Source organism: Mesoplodon bidens (assembly GCF_964165515.1).
Source record: "Mesoplodon bidens genome assembly, chromosome: 18".
Classification (NCBI taxonomy): Eukaryota; Metazoa; Chordata; class Mammalia; order Artiodactyla; family Ziphiidae; genus Mesoplodon; species Mesoplodon bidens.
In genome coordinates this window covers 50,749,782-50,775,640 of record NC_138175.1, presented here as the reverse complement: position 1 = coordinate 50,775,640, position 25,859 = coordinate 50,749,782, and the positions used below count along the sequence as shown (strand labels likewise).

At 52.1% G+C, this 25,859-nt stretch overlaps 1 protein-coding gene across 1 annotated transcript; it reads right to left on the bottom strand.

Annotated features, from left to right (window-relative positions):
• Positions 1 to 1,966: 1,966 nt before the first annotated feature.
• CEACAM16 (CEA cell adhesion molecule 16, tectorial membrane component) lies at positions 1,967 to 25,859 on the bottom strand (the record flags this gene model as incomplete). Its single annotated transcript, XM_081216053.1, has 8 exons — positions 1,967 to 2,101; positions 2,237 to 2,290; positions 2,897 to 2,952; positions 19,981 to 20,307; positions 22,385 to 22,663; positions 23,604 to 23,879; positions 24,203 to 24,547; positions 25,823 to 25,859. 8 exons carry the CDS (start codon positions 25,857 to 25,859, stop codon positions 1,967 to 1,969), a joined length of 1,509 nt encoding a protein of 502 aa, XP_081072179.1.

The window sequence follows — 25,859 nt, the reverse complement described above, 5'->3', positions numbered from 1 at the left end:
TCAGCTGTATTTTTTTCTTTAATTTATTTTTTTATTATTTAAAATTTTTTAATTAAAAAATTTTTTTATTTTATATTGAAGTAGAGTTGATTTACAATGTTGTGTTAGTATCAGGTGTACAGCAAAGTGATTCAGATATATATATATATATATATATATATATATATATATATATATATATACATTCTTTTTCAAATTCTTTTCCCTTATTGGTTATTACAAAATATTGAGTATAGTTCCCTGTGCTATACAGTAGGTCCTTGTTGGTTATCTATTTTATATATAGGAGTGTGTCTATGTTAATTCCAAACTCCTGATTTATCCCACCCCTACTCCCATCCCCACAGTTTTGAACCTTAGATCTGGCTTCTTGTACTCAATCTTATTATGTCTGTGATGTTCACTCATATTCTTACGTCTGTTGGATTGCCTTCATTTCCATGACAGTGTATCACTCTCTTGCATGGAAAACCACAGTTTGTGAATCCATTCTCCTGTTGATGGGTATATGAGTGGTCTCCAGATTCTGCCTCTTTTGACAATGCTGTGTGCATCTCCTGGCACCCATGAGTACACGCATTTTCCCCCAGAATCCAAGAGTGGAATTGTTGGGGCATAGGGTGTGCAGATGTCCAGCTGTGGAAGATACAGTCAGACAGTTTTGCACCAAGTTTCACTCCCATCTCCAATGTCTGCTGTGAGTTCTCCTTGCCCCACATCCTTGTCAGCACTGGATCTGGCCAGACTTTGAAAATACGAGACATCCCGATATTCGTGCCTGTGTGTGAATCTCATAGTGGTTATAATTTGCAATTCCTCGCTCCTTAATGAGGTTGAGTGCACTGTCCACTTGAATCCAAGCACACAGAATCTTTAGGACAAAAAAACTCTAGCTCGGGCTTCCCTGGTGGCGCAGTGGTTGAGAGTCCGCCTGCCGATGCAGGGGACATGGGTTCATGCCCCGGTCCCGGAAGGTCCCACGTGCCGCGGAGCGGCTGGGCCCGCGAGCCATGGCCGCGGAGCCTGTGTGTCCGGAGCCTGTGCTCCGCGACGGGAGAGGCCACAGCAGTGAGAGGCCCGCGTACAGCAAAAAAAAAAAAGCTCTAGCTCCTTAGATAAACCATATGGAAAAGAATCTGGAAAAGAATATATATATATATGTATAACTGAATCACTTTGCTGTACAGCAGAAATTAACACAACATTGGAAATCAACTATTCTTCAATTTAAAAAAAACAACAACAGCTCTGGGACCTTAGAATCTTAGGGACAAAGAATTCTAGAGTCCCAGACTTTTAGGAACAAGGCATTCCAGAATCCTGTGCCTCAGTTTCCTCCTTTGAGTAATGGGGATTGCTCATGTCTTTTTTTTTTTGGCGGTATGTGGGCCTCTCACTGTTGTGGCCTCTCCCGTTGCGGAGCACAGGCTCCAGATGCGCAGGCTCAGCGGCCATGGCTCACGGGCCCAGCCGCTCTGCGGCATGTGGGATCTTCCCGGACCTGGGCACGAACCCCCGTCCCCTGCATCGGCAGGCGGACTCTCAACCCCTGCGCCACCAGGGAAGCCCTGCTCATGTCTTTAACTCATAAGGTTGTGGACAGGATTAAAGTGCATAGTGAACGCTCAGGAAGTGTGGTTTCCCCTAAGGCAGGAATTTCATCCATTTTGTTCTTTTCTGTGTTTGTCACCTCACACAGGCTAGAGGCTCAATAAATAGTTACTGCATGAATGAATCTGAGACTCCAAGGATCCAAGATACTTTGTGGCACTTCAGGAGCGAAGACGAACAGAAGTTAAGTAATGAAGAAAGATCAGGTCAGAGAGTCTTAGGAACTAAAGAAAGATCGAAAAGCGTCTTTGGCAAACCTGAGACTCACTGCTTTAATGCTTTAGAAAATTGGCAGAGGCCTCCTAGCTCTTGGAAGGGTCTCAGGTGGGACCTAAAAGACAAGGCGTCTGCCTTCTCATCCTACTTGTACCTGCTTCTCCGTGCGGCTCTGGCAGCCACCTGATTCCCATCGCTTCCGCTCACCCTTCCGGCCTCTTCCCGCCTCGTCCTCCCCGCACACACAGATGGATCTTGAGAAAGCTATTCCTGCCTGGGGCGTGAGTGGGAGAAAGTCCAGGCTCCTGCCCCAGAGGCCCTGAACCAGGCACCACCTCCCTCCTGCCTTATCTCCCGCTGCTCTGCCCTCACGCACACCCCAGCTTTCAGCAGTGGCCTTTCCCCTCACCCTCCTGCCCACACGCTCCCCTTTCACGTCAGCCTCAAAAATCCGTCTCTTGCCCTGAGATCCGAACCAGGGCACACAGCAGGTGTTCAATCAACATATCAGGGCTCCGCTCTGGCAGCCTGTCCTCCAGGAAGCCCTCCCTGATTTCTCTCCATAGGCTGGGTCGTGCCCCCCTCTGGATTCCACAGCCCAAGTCCCAGCCATTCCGAGATGTCACTGTCTCGGCGCAGATCAATCTCCCCTACGTGTGAGCCTGTGAGGGCAGGCCAGGGGCTGTACATACCCAAACTCTTTCCCGAACAGCTGAGACTGAAGGGAACTGCTCTTTGAGCTCCGCCTGACTATTGGAAAAGACTTTCTTACAATGCTCTGAATTGTGCACCCCTGATGCCATCCCTCTGGGACCCAGGGATGGCTCTCCTCGCTTTTCTAGGTCAACAAGGAGTGCCCAGTGGTTCAAAGGGACTCAGGTAAGGCCTGACAGTGCTCAGCCCAGGACCTGCCCTCCTGAGACACAGGAGCCATTGTCAGCGGCTCAGCTGTCTGCCCCCAGTTTCACCCTCAAGCCTTATAAAGCCCTTCTGTTTTGTTTGTAAACATTTCTTGCGTGTACTTGTGTACCCGTGTACCCACGGTGAGACCAGAGACCTCAGCACCCACCTCCTCCCCGAATCCCTCCTCCTTCACCGGAGGCACAGAGAGGTTAGGGGCTTTGCCTAAGGTCCCACGGCCAGAGAAGGGCAGTGGGAGATAGGATTTTTAAAACCTTATTGAGGGGACTTCCCTGGTGACGCAGTGGTTAAGAATCCGCCTGCCAGTGCAGGGGACACGGGTTCGAGCCCTGGTCCGGGAAGATCCCACATGCCACGGAACAACTAATCCCATGTGCCACAACTACTGAGCCTGCGCTCTAGAGCCCGCGAGCCACAACTCCTGAGCCCATGTGCCACAACTACTGAAGCCCGCATGCCTAGAGCCTGTGCTCCACAACAAGAGAAGCCACTGCAGTGAGAAGCCAGCGCACCGCAACAAAGACTAACCCCCGCTCAATGCAACTAGAGAAAGCCCGCGCACAGCAACGAAGACACAATGCAGCCAAAAATTAAACAAACAAATAAATAAATAAATAAACAAAAAACCAAAAAAAACCCAAACCTTATTGAGGTGTAATTTACAATACAATAGATACAATAGAATGCACTCATTTTAAGTGTGTACCAAGGACGAGTTCTGATGAAAGTTTATAGTCGTATTATCGCATCACAAGCAAGATATAGGACAGTTCCATCGCCCCAAAACTACCCCTATTCTCCTTTGCAGTCAAACCTTCCCTTCATCCCCAAACCCTGGCAGCCACTGGTCTGTTTTTTTATTCCTATAGTTTTGCTTTTCCAGAATGTCATATAAATGGGATCATACATTATGTACCCTTTTAGAAAAACTCATGAAAGAATTTGCATACAGCAAACTTCACTCTTTTCTCTCTACTGTTCTATAAGCTTTGTGACACGCATGCCGTAGTCACCGCCAGAATCAAAATGCAGATGGTTTCCATTACCCCCCAAATCCCCTCCTGCTGGCCCTCTGTGGTCACACCCTTCCCCCACCCCACCCTCACAACCATAGATCTGCTTTCTGTCACTATCGAGTGGCCTTTTTCAGAATGTTTTGTAAATGAAATAATAGAGACTTCTGAGTCTCCCTTCTTTGGCTCAGCTTAGTGCATCTGCGATTCATTCAGGTTAGCGTATCAGAAGCGTGTTGCCTTTTATTGCCACGTGTGGATAGATCACAGTTTGCTTCTCCATCTACCAGCTGAAGAACCTCTGGGCTGTTTCCAGCTGTTGGCTGATTCTGAAGAGAGCTGCTAGAAACATGCGCGTATAGGTTTTTTGTGTGTCCAGAGGTTTTTATTTCTCTTGGGTAAGTACCCAGGAATGAAATTGCTGGGTCATATGAGAAGTGTATACTTAAACCCCGGGGAGATTGGCAAACTGTCTTCCAAAGTGGCTACTCTGGTTTGCAAGCCCAACAGCAGGGCGTGAGAGACCTGATTGCAGAACCACGATGTGAGTCCGGCTCTGAGACGGATCTGAGGGCTTGGCCACCAAGCCACACCGCTCCTGGAAAACAATGATTGCGACAAAAGCTCTTTCCCCCTTGGTCACCATGCATGCAGTTGCTTAAAAAGAAAAAAAAAAGAATGAGGAAGCGATTCTGGACTGATGTGGTGTGATCCCCTTGATGTATTGCTAGGAGGAAAGTGCAGAACAGGATAAGAGTGTGTGCCATTTGTGGAAAGAGGGGAGGGGGAGGACGTATGTCTACATATTTTCTTGTCCGTGCGTAGACTATCTCCGGGATAAAACACAAGAAACTGGGAGGTGAGAACAGCACTGGGGAGGGGTGGGGCAGGGGTCATGGTGGATAGGGCACTTCTCACTACCATTTTGTGCTTTTTGGATTTTGAAACTTGTGAATGTCTTACAGGTTCAAAATAGATGCATGTAATCCATTTACTCCACCAACAGGTATTTCAGGCCTTGCTCTAGTGGTGAACAAATAAGGTCTGGTAACTGGGGAGTCAGGGTCTAGCTCTCAAGACAGATTGTCAGTAAGACAAGGAAAATATAAACAGTGTCAAGTATTTACTGTGGAGAAAAAAAGCTGTCGAGGGACTGGGTTGGTGGGGGAGAGATGGGCAGTGGTTTGAAGTGTTTTTTAAATCCAGAGGCCCATATAAGGAGTGACATTTGGGAGGGGAGAGAAGGAGCCATATGGGCATCTGGGGGAAGAATGTGCCAGGTTGAGGGAACAGAAAGTGCAAAGGCCCTGAGGTGGATTGTGCTGGCTGTTTGAGGCCAGTGTGGCTGGAGTCCAGTGAGCAGGGGGGAGAGTGGAAGTGAGACTGGGGAGATGAGGGCAGGAGGGAGGGTTGAACAGATCATTTGGGTCTTGTGGTTCACTACAGGGACTTTGGCTTTTACTCAGAGGGACCTGGGAGCCATGGGAGGATCCTGAGCAGGGGATGGACGTGATCTGACTGAGGATTTAACAGGGTCCCTCTGGCTGCATGGGGGCGGGGGGCAAGGACAGAAGCAGGGAGCCCAGTGAGGAGAAGACTGCAATGGTCCAGGCCATAGGCGATGTGATGGTGGCTGGACCAGGAGGCAGGCAGTGGTGATGGGGAGAAGTGAATGAATTCAGAGGCTACTTTGAAGGTGGACACCCCAATACATCTTATTTCTACCTGTAATAGGGGCTGTGTGGAGAGGTACCGGGAACCAGGAGAGGGAGGAATGAGAGGACCAGGGCTGGTTTGTGGAGATCGGGGAACACATCCTTGGGGCCTTGATGTTTCAGCTGAGACCTAAAGCAGCTGGGGAAGTTCTTGAAAGAGGAGAACACCAGGATCTTTTAGAAAAATAGAAAGGAGGGTGGAGACAAGCAGTGGTCAGGCCACACAGTGCCCAGGAGGTCTGGAGCTGAGGTGCAGCCCTTGGGCTTCCTCCCGAGAGTACTGGGGAGCCATAGCAGGTTCTAAGCAGGGGTCAGGGTTGAATTTTGTTTTGTTGTATGGTTTCTTTTGGCCAAACTTCGAGTGCCTTGTGGGATCTCAGTTCCCCGACCCGGGATTGAATCTGTGCCCCCTGCAGTGGAAGCGTGGAGCACTAACCACTGGACCACAAGAGAATTCCCAAGGATTGAGTTTTGGAAAGACCCCTCTGGCTGTGCAGGGGGACCGGCTGTGCCTCAAGACAGAAGGTGGCTTGGGTTGGGAGGGTATGTGAAGGAGGAGTGAAGAGGATCAATTCTAGAGATTTAGGAGGCAACCTCCTGGGGAAGGCAGATGGTGGGGTCCATGCTGACTTCCGGGGTCACCATGCCACTGTCCCAAGGGTTTCTCATGTACGAACTCAGCGAGTCTTCACAACACCCACAGAAGCATCCCCTTTTCACAGCTGGGGGAAACAGGCTTAGAGAGGCTGCAAAGTTCCCAGTCCAAGGCCACACAGTCGGGAAAGGGTGGGGAGAATTGAACCCACACTCTTTCCCTCCGCGAGGCCAAGATGAGGCCCTGCCCATCCCCCACCCACCCTGCTGCCCTCCAGGGGCATCCTCTGGGGGGTTAAGCCACCACCTCTCCCTCCCTCCGCAGCCTGAGCCCCAAGCCCAGCTCTGGACTTTATCCCCAGCCGCCTGCCTGCGCCAATAAAAGGCGGGCAAACGGTGCAAGGGCCTGCGGGCAAAATTCCCCTACTCCCAGTGCCAGGGGAGTTACCCAGGGTGCGGAGGGCAAAGGGTAGGTGCGGAGAAGGGGGTAAAGGGGGAAGGCGAACGTCTGCAGCTCGACCGGGCTGTGCTGCCTTGCTGCTCTGTGCCTCAGTTTACCTCTCGGTAAAATGGGCACGGCTCCTTCAATGGACGGAAGAAGGACCTGCAACAACAGAGGAATCTTCCCCTCTGGTCTAACTGGGAGCCAGAGTTTCCCAAGTCTGATGGGGACGACAAGGAGCTCCAGCCTGCTGGGGACGATAAAGCACTCCCATCAAGTCTGATGAGAGAGACAGGATTTCCCAAATAAGATAGAGAAGATAAGCCCCATTTCCCTGGATGGAGAACAGGTGTCTAGTCTGGTTTTCCAGTCTGTTGGGGGAAGGTAAGGAGAGCCCATTCTGATGTGTGAGATGATGAGGGAGGAGACAGGTAGCCCCAGTCTGATGGAGGGTAAGAATCCCCCCACCCCTCCATGACCCCGAAGTGGGAAACAAGAGGCTCCAGTCTGAGCTTCCAACGTGAGGAGAGATAAAGGATGTCTGCTGCAGCTCAGCCAGCTCTTTCCTGAGTCCCTGGGTTCCAAGCAGCTCCTGAATGCTTGAAATGCCACCATTAGCAAGCCCCAGCTCTGGAGGGGGCCAGGACCAAGGGACACAGAGGCAAAGGGCATGTGGGATTTGCTTCTCGGACCCAGAGGCAGTTCTGCTGGGCTCTGGGCCTGACCCCACTGTGTGAGCTCAGACCTGGCTGGTGGGATCCTGGCGCCACCTAGTGGTTGTTTCAGACCAGGCCTCCCATTCAGAGCTGGAGGAGAGCCCCCAGAAGGTCAGGACCCCCTCCTTCCGACCTCCTCCACACCCCCAGAAAAAAGAAACCAGTCTGTGATTCTGAGGCTTCATCATGTTCATCCTCCAGGTGGCTGGGGGGCAGTGTCTTTCTGACATAAGCTTATTCCTGTCTCTCCTCTGCTCACAACTTTTCCGTGGCTCCCCAGTGCCTTGGAGGGAAGCCCACACAAGGGCTGCGAGGCTGGCCTCTCTAGCCTCTCCCAAAGCACCCTGTGCTTCAGCTGAACACGAGTAGTTCTGGGAGCATGTCCTACTCAGAGCTCACCTTCAGGCCTTCGCACAGGCTGTTCCCTCTGCCTGGAACACCCTTCCCTGCCTCTTTCCCAGCATCTCTTATTCTCCTCCTTCAGGTCTTGGAGGAGAGGCCTCCTCCTCCAGGAGCCCCTCCCTGATCCCCCGAGTCAGGGTCACAGTCCCATGGGGAGGGCTATGTCCCCACAGGGCTTGACACTAGCTACAAACTCCAGGAAATGTTTGTTTGAATGAGTGAGTGAGTGGATGAATGAGTGAATGCCAGGCTAAAGAGTTTGCCAGAGCAGCCATAGGAGAATTTAATCAGAGGAGGGACAAGGTCAGGCTTAGAAGTCCCTGGGTTCCCCCTGCTTTTTTAAAAATTTATTTTATTTTTATATTTATTTATTTTTGGCTGTGTTGGGTCTTCGTTGCTGTGCGCAGGCTTTCTCTAGTTGCAGCGAGCGGGGGCTACTCTTCATTGCGGTGCACGGGCTTCTCATTGCAGTGGCTTCTCTTGTTACGGAGCACGGGCTCTAGGTGCGCGGGCTTCAGTAGTTGTGGCACATGGGCTCAGTAGTTGTGGCTCACGGGCTCTAGAGCACAGGCTCAGTAGCTGTGGTGCACGGGCTTAGTTGCTCCGTGGCATGTGGGATCTTCCTGGACCAGGGCTTGAACCCACGTCCCCTGCATTGGCAGGCGGATTCTTAACTGCTGTGCCACCAGGGAAGCCCCTCAGGTTCCCTCTTAATCCTGGGCCTTTGCATATGCTGTTCCGTCTGCCTGGAACATTTGCATTTATTACCGCCCTTTCATCCTCTAGGTCTCAGTGAGCCATCCCCTCCTCCAGGAGGTCCTCCCTGACCCCCCTGCTGGGTCAGGCATCCCCCAACCCAGACTCCTGGGCTCCCTCATCTCAGCCCTGACCAATGCTGGGTTGTCACTGTCTGTGACAGGTCTGTCTCCCCTACTGGGTCCTGGGAGGACGGGACTGGGTTCTGTTCACCCATTGCCTTCTCCTCGGAGCTTACAACAGAGGCATCCTTCGGTCAGGACCTGGGTTTCAGTCCCGACTTCCCCATTCGTGGAGAGTCTCGGGTGAGCGTGGGCCTCTCCTGGAGCCCCAGTTTTCTCGTGAGAAATGTGAAAAGAATGGTTGGTTCCTCCCCCAGCCTCCCAGGGCTGTGTTGGGACATTGAGAAGACGAGACCCTGGGTCCTGAGCTGACCGCGTGCCGGGTGACCGTGGGTGACCCGCTTCCCCTTTTGGGGCCCATCTGGCTGGATGAATGGGTGGCAGGGGCCCCATCTTGCCGGGACATTTTAGGAGGCCGGCGCGGGGCTTCCCAAAGCAGGAGGGTGAGGGACAGGCAGAGGGAAGAGGTGTCTGCTGGGTTAGGGGAAAACCAGCCTTCCCCATCATAGAACGGATGATGGGAGGGAAACAAACAAGGCTGGCTCCACCCGGGTGTGAGGGGAAGTTGGGGGAGAGGATAAGGGGCCCCGGGAGGTGGGTGAAAACCACAGTCCACAACTTGTGCCAACTTCCCTCCCGGAGCCTGTATGCCTTGGGGGCCAGGCCGTCTGCCTGATCACTGGCCTCTGAAATGTCACACGTCTTCATTCCAACCTCAGATCCCACTCTGCTTGCAGCCTTCCAGCCTCACGCAAGGCAGCCCCATCCTGTGTCTGCTCAGGGAAAAGCTTAGAGATCCCTTCGACTCCTCTTTTCCCTCCCACCAAGTGCAGCCCATCGGCGAATGCAGCTGGCTCCCCCTGCAAAATCTATCCCCACCCCCACGGCCACCATCCTGGTCCAGCTGTCATCACCTCCTGTCACCACTGCTGTTGCCTCCTCACTGGGTTCCCTGCCTCTGTCTGCTTCCAACGGTCTCTTCCAAGAGGCGGCCAGAGGGATCCTATTAGGACCTGAGTCAGAGCCCATCCAGCCTCTGCTCGGAGCCCTCCTGGGGCTCCCACCTCACTCGAGGTGACGGCCAAGGTCCTCACCGCAGCCTGCAAGGCCCTGCACAATCCCTGCTCCCCTCTGCCCTCACCTCCTCCACTTTCCCCACATTTACTCCACTCCTGACACACTGGCTTGACTCTGCTTTCCTGCCTCCTGGCCTTTGCCCATCCTGTGCCCTTGGTTTGAAATGCTTTCCCTGCCAACTTTCCACCCGGCTCCTCTGACCTTTCAGGTCTCACCTTGTGATAGGTCGAATAATGCCCCCCAAAGAGATCCAGGTCTGAATCCCTGGAACCTGCAAATGTTACCTGCAAATAGATGACAAAAGGGACTGGGTAGATGCAATGAAGTTCAGGACTGTGAGGTGGAGAGATTATCCTGTGTTATCTGGGTGGGCCCTCAATGTAATCACAAGTGTCTTTTAAGAAGGAGGCAGAGAGAGACTTGACTACAGAAGAGATGGTGATATGACAAGAAGAGCAGAGATGGGAGTGATGCAGCCACAGCCGAGGAATGCTGGCAGCCACTAGAAGCTGGAAGAGGCAAGGAACGGATTTTTTCCTGGAGGCTCCAGAAGGATCCAGCCCTGTGGACACCTTGATGTGAGCCTTGTAGGACTCCTTTCGGACTTCTGACCTCGAGAATTGTGAGAGGATACATTTCTGCTGTTTTAAGCCACTAAGTCTGTGACAATTTGTTACAGCAGCCGAAGGAAACTGATACACACTTTTTTTTTTTTTTTTTTTTTTGGTGGTATGTGGGCCTCTCACTGTTGTGGCCTCTCCCGCTGCGGAGCACAGGCTCCGGACGCACAGGCCCAGCGGCCATGGCTCACGGGCCCAGCCGCTCCGCGGCACGTGGGATCCTCCCAGACCGGGGCACGAACCCGTCTCCCCTGCATCGGCAGGCGGACTCCCAACCACCGCGCCACCAGGGAAGCCCAATATACACACTTTAAATATCATCCCAGGGAGGCTGCTTTGGAGCCTCCACCTAAATTACATGCTCTGGTGTTTCTCTCTCAGAATCCACCCTTTTCCATCAGAGTGTCCTGACCCTTTGTAATGACCTTTTAACACCTGTCCCCCACGCTGGGCTATGAGCTCTGTGTGAGGCCAGGATCCCACCTGTCTTGGTCAGTATGTGCTCCCGTGACCTTGCACGGGACCTGCTGAGGGTACACACTCAACAGATATTGGTCAGATTCATCCATTCATCCATCTATTATACTTATCAAGTATTTACTGAGTACCAAGTGTTTGCCTGGCACTGTTCTTGGAAGTGGGGGGTGCAGACAGTGATTCTGCCCTTGTGTCACTCCTTATTATGAACTGAATGTTTGTGTCCCCTCCCAAATTCATATGTGGAAGCCTTAACCCCCAATGTGCCTGTATTTGGGAGTGGAGCCTATAAGGAAGTAATTAAGGATGGGGTCCTGAGCTGATAGGATTAGTGTCCTTATAAGAGGAGACCCCAGAGAACTTGCCCTCTCTCTGTCCCCATGAGCCCACAAAGAGGACATGAGAACACATGGTGAGATGGACCCACCTGCAAGACACTAAGAAGAGGACTCACATGAAAACCTACCTTGCTGGCACCTTGATCTTGGACTTCCCAGCCTCTTGAACTGTGAGAAATAAATGTTTTTTGTTTAAGCCACCCTGTCTGTGGTAGTTTGTTACTGCAGCCTGAGCTGGCTCAGATACCCTTCAGCATTTATTGTCTCTCCATTGTTTTTTTTCCTTATTCCACACTGCTTTACTTTTTACGACTACTGTGGTTTAAAAATATTCCACCAAAAGGTGGAGACAAACCCCCCTCCTCTTGAATGTGGCTGGATGTAGTGACTTGCTTCTAGTCGGTAGAATATGGCGGAGGTGATGGCGTGTGGCTTCTGAGACCAAGTCATGAAGGCACTGTGGCTTTATCCTTGTTCACCCATGGGGCAACTCACTCTGGGAGAATCCAGCTGCCTTGTCATGAGACTTCTATGGAGAGGTCCATGTGGCAAGGAACTGAGGCCTCCTGCCAACAGCCATGTGAACGAGCCAGGAAGCGGATCCTCGAGTCCCAGCCAAGCCTTCAGATGACTGTAACCCTGCCAACCTCTTAATTGTACCCTCACCAGAGACCTTGCGTAAGAACTATCCAGCCAAGGGACTTCCCTGGCAGTCCAGTGGTTAAGATTCTGTGCTTACACTGCAGGGGGCATGAGTTTGATCCCTCGTTGGGGAACTAAGATCCCACATGCCACAAGGTACGGCCAAAAACAAAAACAAACTATCCAGCCAAGCCACTCTCGGATTCTTGACTCACAGAAACTTTGAGATAATAAAGGTGCTGAGTGTTGGGGTAATTTGTTATGCAGTAGTAGATAGCTGATACAATAATAGCTCTACAGTGTGTTTTGTTATCTGGTAGGGCAAGTCTCCTTATCATTATTACTGCTATTTATTGAGCACATATTGTGTGTCAAGCACTGATTTAAGGTGATAGACAAAAGAAGGAAAATTCCTGCCTCATGGAGCTCATAGTCTGGTGGAAAAGACAGATAATGAACAAGTGAAGAAAGAAATATACAATATGCAGTTCCCTGATGGTCTAGTGGTTAGGATTTGGCACTTTCACTGTAGAGGCCTGGGTTCAATCCCTGGTCAGGGAACTGAGATCCCACAAGCCATGCACATGGCCAAAAAAAAAAAAAAAGAAAAGAAATATATAATATGAAGTGGAACATGTGTGTGTCATAAATGATCTGAAGAACAAAGCTAGACAACATTGGGTGTTGGGGGGTTTGAGCATAGACCTTAATGGAGTGATTCAGGCATCCACAGTGAGAACATTCCTGGCAGAGGGAAAGGCCAGTGCAAAGGCCCTGAGGCAGGAGTTGCGTGGTTTCTTCAAACAATAGTCAGGAGGCCAGTGTGGCCAGAGTGGAGTGAGAGGAAAGGAGAGGAGGAGGAGAAGGACTGTGATCCATAGGGGAGATGATTCCAGAAAGGTGACCTTACCTCTGGGGGCACCTGACACCTGCTTCTGAAGGCCGCTGTGGGAACTCAGGGAGCTTCTGCCTGTGGTTAGTGGAACAGGTGAGGCTCTTTGGCTGCCCTGATCCTGTGCAACCTCGAGGGGCTGGGATGACCTCTCTGGACTCTGCAGTGTGTGTCAGGATGGGCTGGAGTTGACCAGACTCCCTGCTTGGTTTCCCAAAGTCCAGCCTTGGCACCCTGGTGCCAGGCACCCCCTCTTCCCTCCTCCTCTTCCTTCTTCTCACTATCATCCTCCTCCCTCACCTCCTCCTTCCTCTTCTATCCTCATCCCTCCTTCCTCTTTCTCACCCTCCCTCTCTCTCTCCATCCTGAATCAACATTCCAGCCCAGGGGAGAAAAACAGGGCAGGCTTCCTTCCTCTCCCTGGCGGGGCTCCAGAGACTGACTGGGCCATTGTGTGCTTTGGCCTCAAGGTCAACCCTAAACCCCACCCCTGCCCTCCCCATTGCAGAAAGGTTACTTGAGAAAAGGCACCTTGGGTGAGGGGGAGGGATGGGGGAGAGAGAGGCAGAGACTGCTCTGGAGGTCTGGCCTGGCTCCCACCCATGGCTAGTGGAATCTGAGGGCCCAGGAGGACCCCAAGCACCCTCCGGGCTTTGTGGGGGAGGGAGATGGGGAGCCGCTATGAGCCCCCTGGGGCAGAAGGGAGTCCCAGTCTCAGCCTTCAGTCTGAAAACCTGCTGAGTGATCCTGGGCCAAACCCTGGCCCTGCCCCTTCCTGGATCAGTGACTTTGGGTAAGTTGCCTCCCTCTCTTTGTGCCTTACTTTCCTTTTTTTGTCCAACAGACCCCGCATCTGGGTCCCCCAACTTGCCAGCTGACAAAAATCACCCAGGCTATTTATTTTAAAAATCCAGTTTCCATGTCCCTTCCCTGGAGACACAGATTTCCTGGGCCCAGGCAGAGACCTGGGAGGTGTATTTTTAATAAACAGCTAGGAGACTGGGGAAATGGGGCCCCATTTCAAAGGGAGGCTGTGAGAAGCAAGTCAGGGAATCTGTGTTGAGGGCACGTTTCCTCTGGCACCTGTGAGGATCAGCAGCACCTGTGAGGATCAGCGTTGGGATTCTTTTTTTAATTTTTGTTTGTTTGTTTGTTCTTTCTTTCTTTACTTTTCTTTTTCTTTCTTTCTTTCTTTCTTTTTTGTTTTTGGCTGCACCATGTGGCTTTCAGGATCTTAATTCCCTGATCAGGGATGGAACCCCACCCCGGGCAGTGAAAGCGCCGAGTCCTAACCACTGGACCACCAGGAAATTCCTCATTATTTTTTATTTTTAAATTAAAAAACTTTTCAGCATCAGGATTCTAAAAGCTTATACATGGGTATTTTTTTCTTGTAAGCCATTTTCAGGTGATTACAATTTCCCATAAATTGTATTTCCATCCTGTATTCCATAAAATGAGGGAAACCTGTGCCGTAGGGTTAATTAAGTCCCCCAGGAAGAAGGCATTATAGAAAAAGGGTTATATTTGGCTTTTCCATCAGCCTGTCGCCCAAACCTAACACCTGAGTGAGTTAAAAAGCATTTATCAAGCATTTATGTAACTAGATTCTTTCCTCGTATTGACTCATTTAATTTTTTCAACAGTCCTAGGAGGTGGGTACTATTACTATCTCTGTTTTACAAGTGAGGAAAAGCCACATTGCCTGGAGTCCCTCAGCTCAGGTGGCCACCTCAGCTCCATCTGGGCTCTGAGCCTGCACCCCTGCCTGGCCGGCCCTGCTGAGGAGTGATGGGGACTCCTCAGCTAGCCTCCTCCCAGCAGCTGTGGGAATTATGGAACATGGAGTGAGGTTTTGGCTCTCTGGGCCTCAGTTTCCTCACCTGTAAAATGGAGGAACTGCCAGTAATACTCATGAGGGTTCTTGTAGGAATTCACTGAGACAGAGGTACAAAGGAACCAAATCAACGCTGGAGATACAGGAGCTATTATTATTGTGTGTTTGTTGCTGTTATTCTTCCCTGGACTGTTAAGGAGGGGGATTGGACTGCCTGGAGGATTCAGTTCAGAAGCCCAGAGAGGCCTAGCGGGACAGGAGACTTGGTCCTGGGGACATCTGAGCCCCCACACCCTGAGGATATGGGATCTGGCTTGACCTAGAAAACTGAGCTGCTACTCCCTCGCCTCCTTGGGCCCCTCCCGCTGGCCTCATTCTGCCTTGCACAAAACAAGCCCCGCTGGAACACAACCCCAGGCTTTCCCAAATCCTGGCTACTGTGCCTGGGGCTCTTTCGCTTTGGGCTTAGGTGAGAAAGGCCATTTTGTTCAGCTTGGAAGGTAGGAGATGCAAGGTGTGTCATGGCAGAGCCTACCAGCTGCCCACCTGGAATCCATCCTTCCTGTCTTCCTTGAGAGCAGGACCCTGAAGTTCTTTGGAGCAGCAATATACCCAGGGAAAAGACTACATGTCCCAGCCTCCCTTGCAGCTAGGGTGGCCACATGACTAAGAGCTGGTCAATCAGATGTAAGTGGAAGTTGTAGGGTGGGGAAAGTTCCTTAAAAGGGGCACAGTCCATAATCGGGCATGGGGCTTCTTTTACCCTTTGTCCCCCTCTTTCTGCTTCCTGCGTGGAACATGGATGAGGCAGCTGTGACTCCAGCAGCCATCTTGGACCATGAGGTGATCAAGAGAATGGACGCTCCAAGCTAAGAATGATAGAGCAGAAAGACAGAACGAGCTGTGTCCCTAATGACACTGTGGACAATCTGCTTATGATTACCTTTTATGTGAGAGAGAAATAATCTTCTATCCATGTAAGCTACTCTTACATGTACCAGTTTCTCTTTTATCTTATATATTAATGTCCTCTCTCTTTGTTGTTTGTGTTATTTCCAGTCTCTCTTACTAGCCACTGAAGAAAAATTCTAACTGATATATATGTTACTGACTCTTATGTGAATATGGAGGGGTGGGGAGAATATGGACGCTATTTCCCATTTTGGGGCTGTTCCTGTTGTTGGGGTTGAGTATGGGCTTAAATCTATCCTCACTTCCTAGCTGTGCCATTGCCTGGAAACCTCATATTGGAGAACACTGATTTAGCTAATAAGTTTCAAACTCCATGGAGCTCCCTTAGTGCCCACTCAGGTGGGGCAGAGTCAGTGGACAGAACTTTTAGCTCTCTCCTTCCTTCGTTGGCCAGAATTGGTCACATGGCGACCAATAGCTGCAAAGCAGTTGGGGAAACTGAGTACCTGACATTTTCAGCTTCTTTTATGGGAGGCAGTGCCTGCCTTCATGAAAGAGGAGGGGGGAGTGGCTGTTGGGGAACTATTCTCTTTCCTCAATACATATATTTATTGAGCATCTAACCTGCTCTACTTCGATCAGAATGGTTTCTCTTTTATTTTATATATTAGTCTCCTCTCTTGTCATACTTGCAAAAATTTGTCTATTTCATTGGTATTTTCAAAGAACCAGCTTTAGGCTTTATTGACTAACTCTATGTTTTATTTTATACTTCATCCATTTCTGCTTTTACTTTTTTAATTCCTTACCTTTTTACTTTGGTTTATTTCATGGGCTTTCTCTAGTTTCTTGAGTGGCAACCTTATTTTGCTCAATTTCAAAATCTTTTCTTTTTAGTACTCTCAATGCCTTTAAGCATTTAAGGCTATCATTCCCCCTCCAAGTGCAGCTTTGGCCATATCCCACAGTTTCTGTCTCTCTCTCTCTCTCTCTCTCTCTCTCTCTCTCTCTCTATATATATATATATATATATATATATATATATATATATATATATATATGTAATGTTTTCACTGGCAATTGATTCTGGTTGGTATTTTGCATTTTAATTGCCTCTGTAATCCAAGTATTATTTAAATTTAAGGATACTTTTCAAAAATGTGTAGAAATTTGGTGAGGGGGAGAACTATAGCTTTTGAATTGATATCTACTTTTATTGCATTGCTATTTTAAATAATATATTGAACTACCATGTAAGTTCGCATTTGAAGAAAGGGCTCTGAGGCTAATAAAATGGTTTGGAAAACTCTAGTCTATCCTAAGTCCACACATTTTTGCTGACGGACAAATTGAGAGTCTAGTGAACCCATAGCAAATGCAGGATTCTAACCCAGATTTTATAACCCTCATTCTGGGTGAATTTCACCACTCACTATTTCAGCTCAACATGGCCATCCCCAGAAAGGATCTGTCTTGAAAGTTTCTGGGAAATCTCTCTACTAGGCCTTTCCATCCTTGCCCAAATCTCTCTTTCTACCCCAAGCCTGGAGTCTGCTATTACCACTTCTGACTAACACCAAGAGTCTCCCCATAGTAGGTCATCTTGACTGGGTTAGGCTTGCAGCTCATACCCTACTAGTGAGAGGAGTTAGAAGACACACTCCTTCTGGTTCCCACTCCCCTGCTCTCCACCCCTCAACCCCACCCCTTCCCCATTTGCATTCATTTATTCATAGGGGCTTTTTTGTGTGTTTAGAGGAGGAGGGAGATATTTTTAGGACTGTGCAAGTGATGTTTGAGATACATGGGGTGGGGGTGGGGGTGGGGGAATCCCAGGACAATGGAGGACTCAAAAGGGCATCTTTGGTTAAATGGATGAGGGCCAGAAAATGCTGGAAATCTTCTTGAGAAATTTGGTCATTCTTTGTCCTGTGCACAAATCAGTCCCTGGGTTATGGAGTGAGGTGCAGTGTAGGGGAGGACCGTGTTCAAACAGGGCAGCTGTTTGGTGCCACAGGAGGGGCACTCTTTGGGCCACTGGGAAGCAGGACCCTCAGGGGGCTTGGATCCCTGTGCTTTGGGCACCCCTGTGCATGCATGCAGCCAGACTGAGAATAATCTTGGGTGGGAAAAGAAGCAAGTGTGGTGACCAGGAATGGCAGGGTTGGGAGTGGTGGAAGGAGAGGCTGACACAGGCGTGTGTTAACCAGGATGTTTATAGCCTCTGTGGCTCTCCGACAGCTCAGTGAAGGAGCAGGGCCCTGTTGGCTCTAACTCTAGGGTGGAAGCAGGAGAACCGTGAACCATGGTCCTGCATCCTTGCTGGAAGCAAGTGGTCCTCCACTCAGGGGGAGGAAACAAGTAGGGTGGCACGAAGAGCTGGTCTCTCTGGAGGTCTCCAGGGCCATGGTGCTACTCCAGGGCTGTGGGGGAGGATGGGGCACAGGGGTGGAGGAGGCCATCAGGGAGGTAGGGGACCAGGTCCCCAGTGCCCCCATTCCTTCTGCTCCCCTGCCCAACCCTGACCTCCCAGCGGCCCCACCCGCCCCATGCTCAGCCTGTGCCAGGTTCAGGTTCAGGAAGGTGGCGTTGGTCCTTGTGCGAGGAAGGGAGGTTGACTGTGAGAAGAGAGACAGAGTGAAAAGGAATTCCGAGGCTTCATCGGGGGTGGCCTGCTGTCATTGACCAGCCTTCTTCCCCCAACGCTGACCCAGGAAACTAGGGTTTGATGAGTGAATGGGTGAAGGAGGGTGCTAGGGTGTCTGTCAGTGATTGGGTCCCTTATCCTGGAAGCTTCAAGTCTGAGGAAGGGGGGGTCACTGTCCTTAACTCAGGGACATGGCTTCTGAGACTGCATGGTCTGATGGGGGAGGCAAGGCTCCAGGGACATGACATCTCAGACCTCTGGGAGCTCCCAGTCTGATGGGGAGACATGGTCCCCAACATCTGGGAGCTCCCAGTCTGATGGGGGAGACATTGTTCCTGACTTCTGGGAGCTCCCAGTCTGATGGGGAGACACGGTTCCCAACATTTGGGAGCTCCCAGTCTGATGGAGGAGACATTGTTCCTGACTTCTGGGAGCTCCCAGTCTGATGGGGAGACATGGTCCCCAACATCTGGGAGCTCCCATTCTGATGGGGAGACACGGTCCCCAACATCTGGGAGCTCCCAGTCTGATGGAGGAGACATTGTTCCTGACTTCTGGGAGCTCCCAGTCTGATGGGGAGACACGGTCCCCAACATCTGGGGGCTCCCAGTCTGATGGAGGAGACCTTGTTCCTGACTTCTGGGGGCTCCCAGTCTGATGGAGGAGACCTTGTTCCTGACTTCTGGGAGCTCCCAGTCTGATGGGGAGACACGGGCCCCAACATCTGGGAACTCCCAGTCTGATGGAGGAGACCTTGTTCCTGACTTCTGGGAGCTCCCAGTCTGATGGGGAGATACGGTCCCCAACACCTGGGAGCTCCCAGTCTGATGGAGGAGACATTGTTCCTGACTTCTGGGAGCTCCCAGTCTGATGGGGAGACACGGTCCCCAACATCTGGGAGCTCCCAGTCTGATGGAGGAGACCTTGTTCCTGACTTCTGGGAGCTCCCAGTCTGATGGGGAGACACGGTCCCCAACATCTGGGAGCTCCCAGTCTGATGGAGGAGACATTGTTCCTGACTTCTGGGAGCTCCCAGTCTGATGGGGAGACACGGTCCCCAACATCTGGGAGCCCCCAGTCTGATGGAGGAGACCTTGTTCCTGACTTCTGGGAGCTCCCAGTCTGATGGGGAGACACGGCCCCCAACATCTGGGAACTCCCAGTCTGATGGAGGAGACCTTGTTCCTGACTTCTGGGAGCTCCCAGTCTGATGGGGAGACACGGCCCCCAACATCTGGGAACTCCCAGTCTGATGGAGGAGACCTTGTTCCTGACTTCTGGGAGCTCCCAGTCTGATGGGGAGACATGGTCCCCAACATCTGGGAGCTCCCAGTCTGATGGAGGAGACATTGTTCCTGACTTCTGGGAGCTCCCAGTCTGACTGGGAGTCATGGTCCCCAACATCTGGGAGCTCCCAGTCTGATGGAGGAGACCTTGTTCCTGAACACAGGGAATTTCCAGTCTGAAGAGGAAACACAATTCCCACCACCTAGAAATCTCCATCCTGATGGAGGAGATCGTCCCTATTTCAGTTTGAGAGATTAATTTACCTTCTGAGGGTAGGAATTCTGTTCTCACTCTTATTGTAACGCAAAGCATGAAACATGCTCCCCATTATCTAGGATGCCAGTCTGAAGAGGGAGGCATGATCCGCCCTCTACACCTCTAGTCTGATGGGAGAGGTAAACGACCATCAGTAGCCTATTCCCCCAGTATGGTGGTAGAGGCAATATCTCCTGTGTTTTATGGTCCAGGAAAAAGGATGCCTTACCCTCAGATTACACACTGTATTTTAAAACCTTTGGTCTGGTGTGCCTCTTACAGAAGAGAGAAGGCATGGAAGCCCCGTTTAGTGTCCCCAGTCTGATGGAGGAAGCCGATCTACCCCTGGTCTAGGTCATCAGTTTGACAGAAGAGGCTGGAGCTCCATTTGGGGAGTCCCAAGTCAGATGGAGAAAGCAGAGCCCCTCTTCTGGGAGCCCTTGTCTGAAAAGAGGCCCCCCTCTCCCCGTCCCCTCCCACACACTCACGGGCCACCTGCAGCTCCACTTCCAGCGTCTCAGTCTTGCCCTGCAGCGTGACGGTCTTGAGTGTGTAGCGGCCGGCGTCGGTGAGGTTCAGCTTTTGCACCAGCAGCGAGCAGTTGGCGAAGCCCACCTCCCGGCCTGTGTGCGCGGGGCCTGCGATCCAGTTCCCCGACGGCAGTTGGCTGAGCAGCCGATTGGGCTCGGAGGCAGGCCCGCGGTACCAGGCATAGACCAGCAGATCCTTGGGGTAGCCCTGTACGGTCAGTGTCACGTCCTGGCCCTCCATCGGCCTGGTCGGCACCGGCACGATTGTCATGGCGACCACGGCCGCTGGGGAGAGAGCGAGGGGGGCTGGGTCAGCTGGGCCTTGGCGGCGCAGAGCGTCCCCCGCCCACCCCCGGCCAGCTCACATATGCCTCCCCCAGCTGGCACTCCCCATGCGGGTTGGCGGGAGGGAGACAGAGGAAGGAGGTGACTTGCGTGGTATGGAGGTGGATTTTGTGTCTCAGCAATGCCTGCCTGCCAGGGAGCTGTCTTCACCCGTTAGATTGAGAAACCCCAATGGGGGCTGTTTCTTCCCCCATTAGACTAGGAATTTCCAGCCTTTGGGGGAATATCTCTCCCATTAAACTGGAAGACCCTAGAGGGTTGAGTCATGTCTCCTCCATCAGATTGGAAATTCTCAGAATACGGGGGCCGTGTCTCCCCCATTGGATGGCTGGGAGCTGTGTACTCCAGGTGTTGTCCCTTCTGTCAGCTCAGGAGACCTCAGAATATGGGGGCTATAGTTCCCCATCAGATTGAAAGATTCCAGAGAGTGGGAGGCCATGTCTCCTCCATCAGATTGGAAATTCCAGATTATTATCAGGCTGGGTCTTTCCAGTCAGGCTGGGGACCCCAGAACTTGAATGGGGGCATGTCTGTCCCATCAGACTGGAAATTCCTAGAAAGTGGGGGGCTTGTACTCCCCCATCAGATTGGGAGTACCCCAAAGGTGGGAACTGTGTCTCCCCCATCAGACTAGGAATTCTCAAAAAAAAAAAAAAAAAAAAAGCCATGTCTCCTCAAGACCATGTCTCCCCCATCAGAATACAAAATCTCCTCAAGTGTCTCCTGTGTCTCCTCCATTTGACTGGAAGCTCACTGAGGGTGGCTGTCATGTCTCCTTCATCACTGCTAGAATGGAGTATGAGGCATTGCCTCTTCTCCCTGACTGGCAGCTCTTGAATAGGGAGGCTATGCTTCCCTGTTTCAAGGCCATCTCTGCAAGGGCAGAGACCATGTCTCCTCCATCAGATCAGTCTCCCCCAGGTGGAAGAAGGGTGGCATCTCCCTTTCCTCTGTCTCTCCCCTGGCACCTGCCACAGGGGTGCTGATAGTTTAGGAGGCCATTGGGGGTGCTTTACCCACTCCCTGCACATACCTGCACACCTTGGACACCCCCCCCATCTTGACCTGCACAGACAGGGCTCTGGACAGCGCCTGAGGTCATCCGGTCCACCCCCCTGTCTCCTGCCAAGACCAGCTGCTAAGGCCCCAGTAGGGTGGGGCAGGAGTTACACTTACCTCTGGGAATGCCATTTCTGCTTTGGGTGAAAGAGTATCCACCCTTTGGATGAGGCCCAGCCTGTTAGTAAGAGGGAGGGAGGAGGGAGGGAAGGACCGTTCCCACTGTCCCTGGGAGATGGTGGCCACTTGGGAAGGAACCAAGGCGGAATGAATGAGGCCCTAATGTTCAAAGCCACCATCCCCAGGGGATGAGAAAATGTCCCCTGAGGATCCTGATGCCTCTGAGAACACCAGCTGTGTCTGCACTACCCCCACCGCCAGGTTGTTTAAGGACAGAGGCAAGACAGTGCCTCTCTCGCTGTGTTTTTCCATTTGCCAACGGCTGGCTGTGATTTTCCAGGAGTGTATGCGTGTACGTGTGTGTGCGCATGCGCACACCGGCATCTGGGCCAGATAACTGGGTTATCTAGTTGGATGCGCTGAGGTTCAGCTGTCTGTTTGGCAGGGAGTGGGTCCAGCCTGGAGCAGCTGTGACAGACTGAATTTAGAACATGGGCACCCATAGGAAGGGACATCCGAATGTTTTCCCACTCTGCAGCTGCACGGTTTGGGACATGTGGCCCATTTCTCACTTTGCCAACCCTCAAGGAAGAGAGCCTGATTTGTCCGTTGTTTTCTGGGTGACAAGGCACAGACTGCCTCTTTTTGTCATCTGGATGAAGAGGGTCCACCTGATATGCCACTTTGTCACTTGGCCAACGAATGGGTTGAGAATCTCTCACTCTCCAATCATCTCTTGGGCAAATGGTGGCCTAATGGCGGGTGGAGCAGCCAAAGCTTGAGTCCAGCTGGGCCTCCATGGAGAGGGGTGGGGTTGGTCAGGCTGGGGACGACTCACCAGAGAGTTTGACCACCACTGAGGCAGATCCAGAAAGCAGGGTCTTGGGGTTCTTAGCAATACACGTGTACGTGCCCTCCTGGGCTGCCGTCATGCTACTGATGTTGAGGTGGTCTCGGCCATTCTTTAAGGCCCGCCCGTTGAAGGCCCACATGTACTCAGGCTCCGGGCAGGACCGGGACACGCACCACAGCGTGAGAGATGTGTTGAAGTCGACTTTGATGGTGCAGCCCGTGCGGGTGGTGGAATCCTGGAGGATGGCCACGCGTTCTGGGCCAACTGTGAGGGAGGGGAGGGAGAGAAATGGGGCAGTGGAGGGAGAGGGTGGTCGAGGTGGGCACCCCCCTGGCTTTCTTTCCACCAGGATGGGCCCCTGGGAATATCTGGAGGGAAAAAGAGCTCTGGCCTTCTCGAATCCCACATGGATCTCTAACTTGCTCTGAGATCTTGACAATCACCTTCCCTCTCAGGGGAATCTCAGTTTTCTCTTCTGTAAAAAGAGGGTGTTGGGCCAGACAACATTTCAAGATATTTTTGAAATCTATGGTTCCATTAAAAAAAAAAAGGCTAAATGGTTTCTGATAAGCCATTCTAAGAGTCTAGAATTCTAGGGTTCCAAGAGCAGATGTTTCTATGTTCTAGGATTCTAAGATTCTAGAAATCTATGTTTCTAAGATTCTAGGGTTAGCTGGCTCTAAGGTTTTAGAATTAGATTCTAAGATTCTAAGAATCTCTGCTTCTAGAGTTTCTAGGATTCTGAGAGTCTAGAATCCAGTGCTTCTTAAATCCAGAATGCCCTGGTTGTAGGATTCTAGGTTCTAAGTTTTTCTACATTGCCGGCCCTCGTGTACCTGAGTGATTTCCTTTCTCTGGATGCCACACTGCATATCTGCTGCCCCTGAGAATGACTCCATGCTTTGGTTATGTTTTTAATTTTATTTCCCCTCCCATTTCACCACTCACGCCGTCCCCGCTCCCTTTCAAAACCAACCAGTCCTGGAGGTATTGATTCAAAGGGAAGGATTATTCAAATTCAAAGGTTGTCTTTCGTCCTTAGGAGATGGGTCAAGTGCCTTATATGGGGAAGCTTTGGTTTCTAACCCCAGCTGGCCTACTGACTCACTGCATGCCCTTGGGCACTCTCTCCTGGCCTCAGTTTCCCCATCTATGGGGTTGGGGCACTGGGTATCTCTGCAGGGGCTGGGCCAGGAGGACTCACAGTACACGGTCAGGTTGATGGGCTCGCTGCGGCTGACACTGACCGGGTTCCAGACCTCACACTGGTAGGCTCCGGCCTCCTCCCTGCGGATGCCGTGCCGGGTCAGCACCCGGCCGTCAGCGGACAGGCCGAGGCGGAGGGCGATGGGCAGGGTGTCGCCGTTGAAAAACCAGCGGACCTCGGCGGGGCTGGGGCTGCTGCATGTCAGGTGCAGGGTGTCCCGGCGCTCCACCAATGCCGTGCCATTGGTCATGACCACAGGCTGGGCCAGGATCTCTGTGGGGCAACAGACAGAGGGGGAGGGGGCCGGGCACTGCCTGCTTCCAGGGCCTCCCCTTCCCCAGGCAAGGGGCATGGCTGGATCCCGGTGGTGCCCCTGAACCCCCAGCCAGAGGGTCAAAGAACAGGATGAGAGGCAGATTTAATCCCAGAAGCCACCTGGGAGGAGGTGAGCATTTTAATGTTACTTTAAGTCAGTTTTTTTTGATGGTTTTAATATTTTTTAGAGTTTTTTTTTTTGTTGTTGTTGTTGAAAGAAGGATTGGGAAGGAGATGGGAAAGCCCAGCTGGGGAAAAGGGGGCTCTGGGGGGTGTCTCACCATAGACCTGCAATTGTCCGTAGCCCACCTCCGTCTGAAATTGCCTGTTGAGAGTCTGCAGGATGTAGGTGCCCGAGTGCCCGGGCAGGGCGCCCTGGATGTCCAGGCTGCCGTCGGGGCGCACAGCTTCCCGCCCCGTGTGGGCCGGGCCAGGGGTCTCATCGCCTGTGCTTACGATGTAGCTGGCCACCAGGTAAGACACACTGAGCGTGGGCCCCGCATACCAGTTGTAGGCAAGCAGCTCCCCTGAAAGCCCTTGGACAGCCAGTGTGACGTTGTCGCCCTCGGCTGGCTGGGCAGGCTCGGGGGCGATAGTGATCTCGGCCCCCGCGCTCAGGAAAGCGGCTGAGGAAAAGGAGCCAGAGGGGTGGGATGAGGTGGACTTGATCGCTCCCCACGTTTGATGGAGGAGGAGACGTGGCTCCTGGCACATGTGTTCCTCCCACAAGTAAGCGCTCAGTAACTGTCAGCCAGGTGTGGAGTCTCAGTCCTGGGGAGGGGGCTGTGATCTGAGGATTGGATTTGATGGGCTGTGCTAAGGATCTAGCCTAAGGCTTTGCGCATAGCAAGCTCATAGCACCCGCTCAGCCTGCAGGACCTTGGATACCACCCAGAGGGATCCCCCCACCCTCCACCGCTGTGAGAGTCACTAGGCCTCCACTTTCGAGATCAGGCTGCCTCGTGCAGCCCCTGGGCCCCGACTCCCGGTCCTCCCGGTCCAGCGCCCTTCCTCTGCCTCTCCAGAGGCAGAAAGTAGGGCCGTGATTAATACACTCCACCCCTTCTGTTCTCAACCCAACAGATAAGCCTCAAACCTGACTAGCTGGTTGGGGCTGCCTGGGTTTGAATTGTGTGCGGTTGCCTGGATTGGGAAGCCGCGGCGGTGCGGTTGCCTGGATTGGGAAGTCGCGGCGGTTCTCACGTAAGCAGTGCTTACATGCTTGGCTTGGTTTCTGGTACTTTCCGTGCTGATAAAGGCTGACTATGAGCGAGGCCTCTGGGTCTAGCACTCAGCCCTGCCGCTTTCTGGCTGTGTGACCCTGACTGGTGCCTTGACCTCTCTGAGCCTCAGGCTTCTGGTCTATGGAGTGGGGGGTCATGGGTGGGCCTTTTTCATAGGGTGGTTATGAAAACGTGGAAAGCATTTAGAACAGCACCCAGCAAGCACTAGTAAATGCTGCTTGGAATGACCTTCAAACGACCCCAGGAGTTAGGCCCATTTCATAGATGAGGAAACTGAGGCTGAGAAGAGGAAGGCAACTGCCCAAACCATAGCCCGAGGGAGGGGCAGAGTGGCTGGTTACAACTGGCTCTAGTTAAGGCTTCCAGAGCTCAGTAAGTTTGCCACGTGAATGAAGGCATAGCAGTGGCTCCCTTGCCCTAGCTTACACCCCGCTCTTAGAAATCTCCAAAGTCCACCCTGAAAACCTCTCTGGGTGACGGCCCCCGGCCTGCCTCACACTGGTGACTCTTAGTGGAGCAAATCGTGCCTGTGTGAAGCAGAGCTGTCCTCCCGACGTGCTGGATTTCCGGCTGACACCGTCCCTCCCCAGGCCGGGGATGCCCTCCCTTCCCCGAGACCACGGGGACTGAGGTTCTGGGGGCGCCATTCTCGCTCACCACTGAGGAGGAGCCAGCTGCATCTGGTCAGCACCAT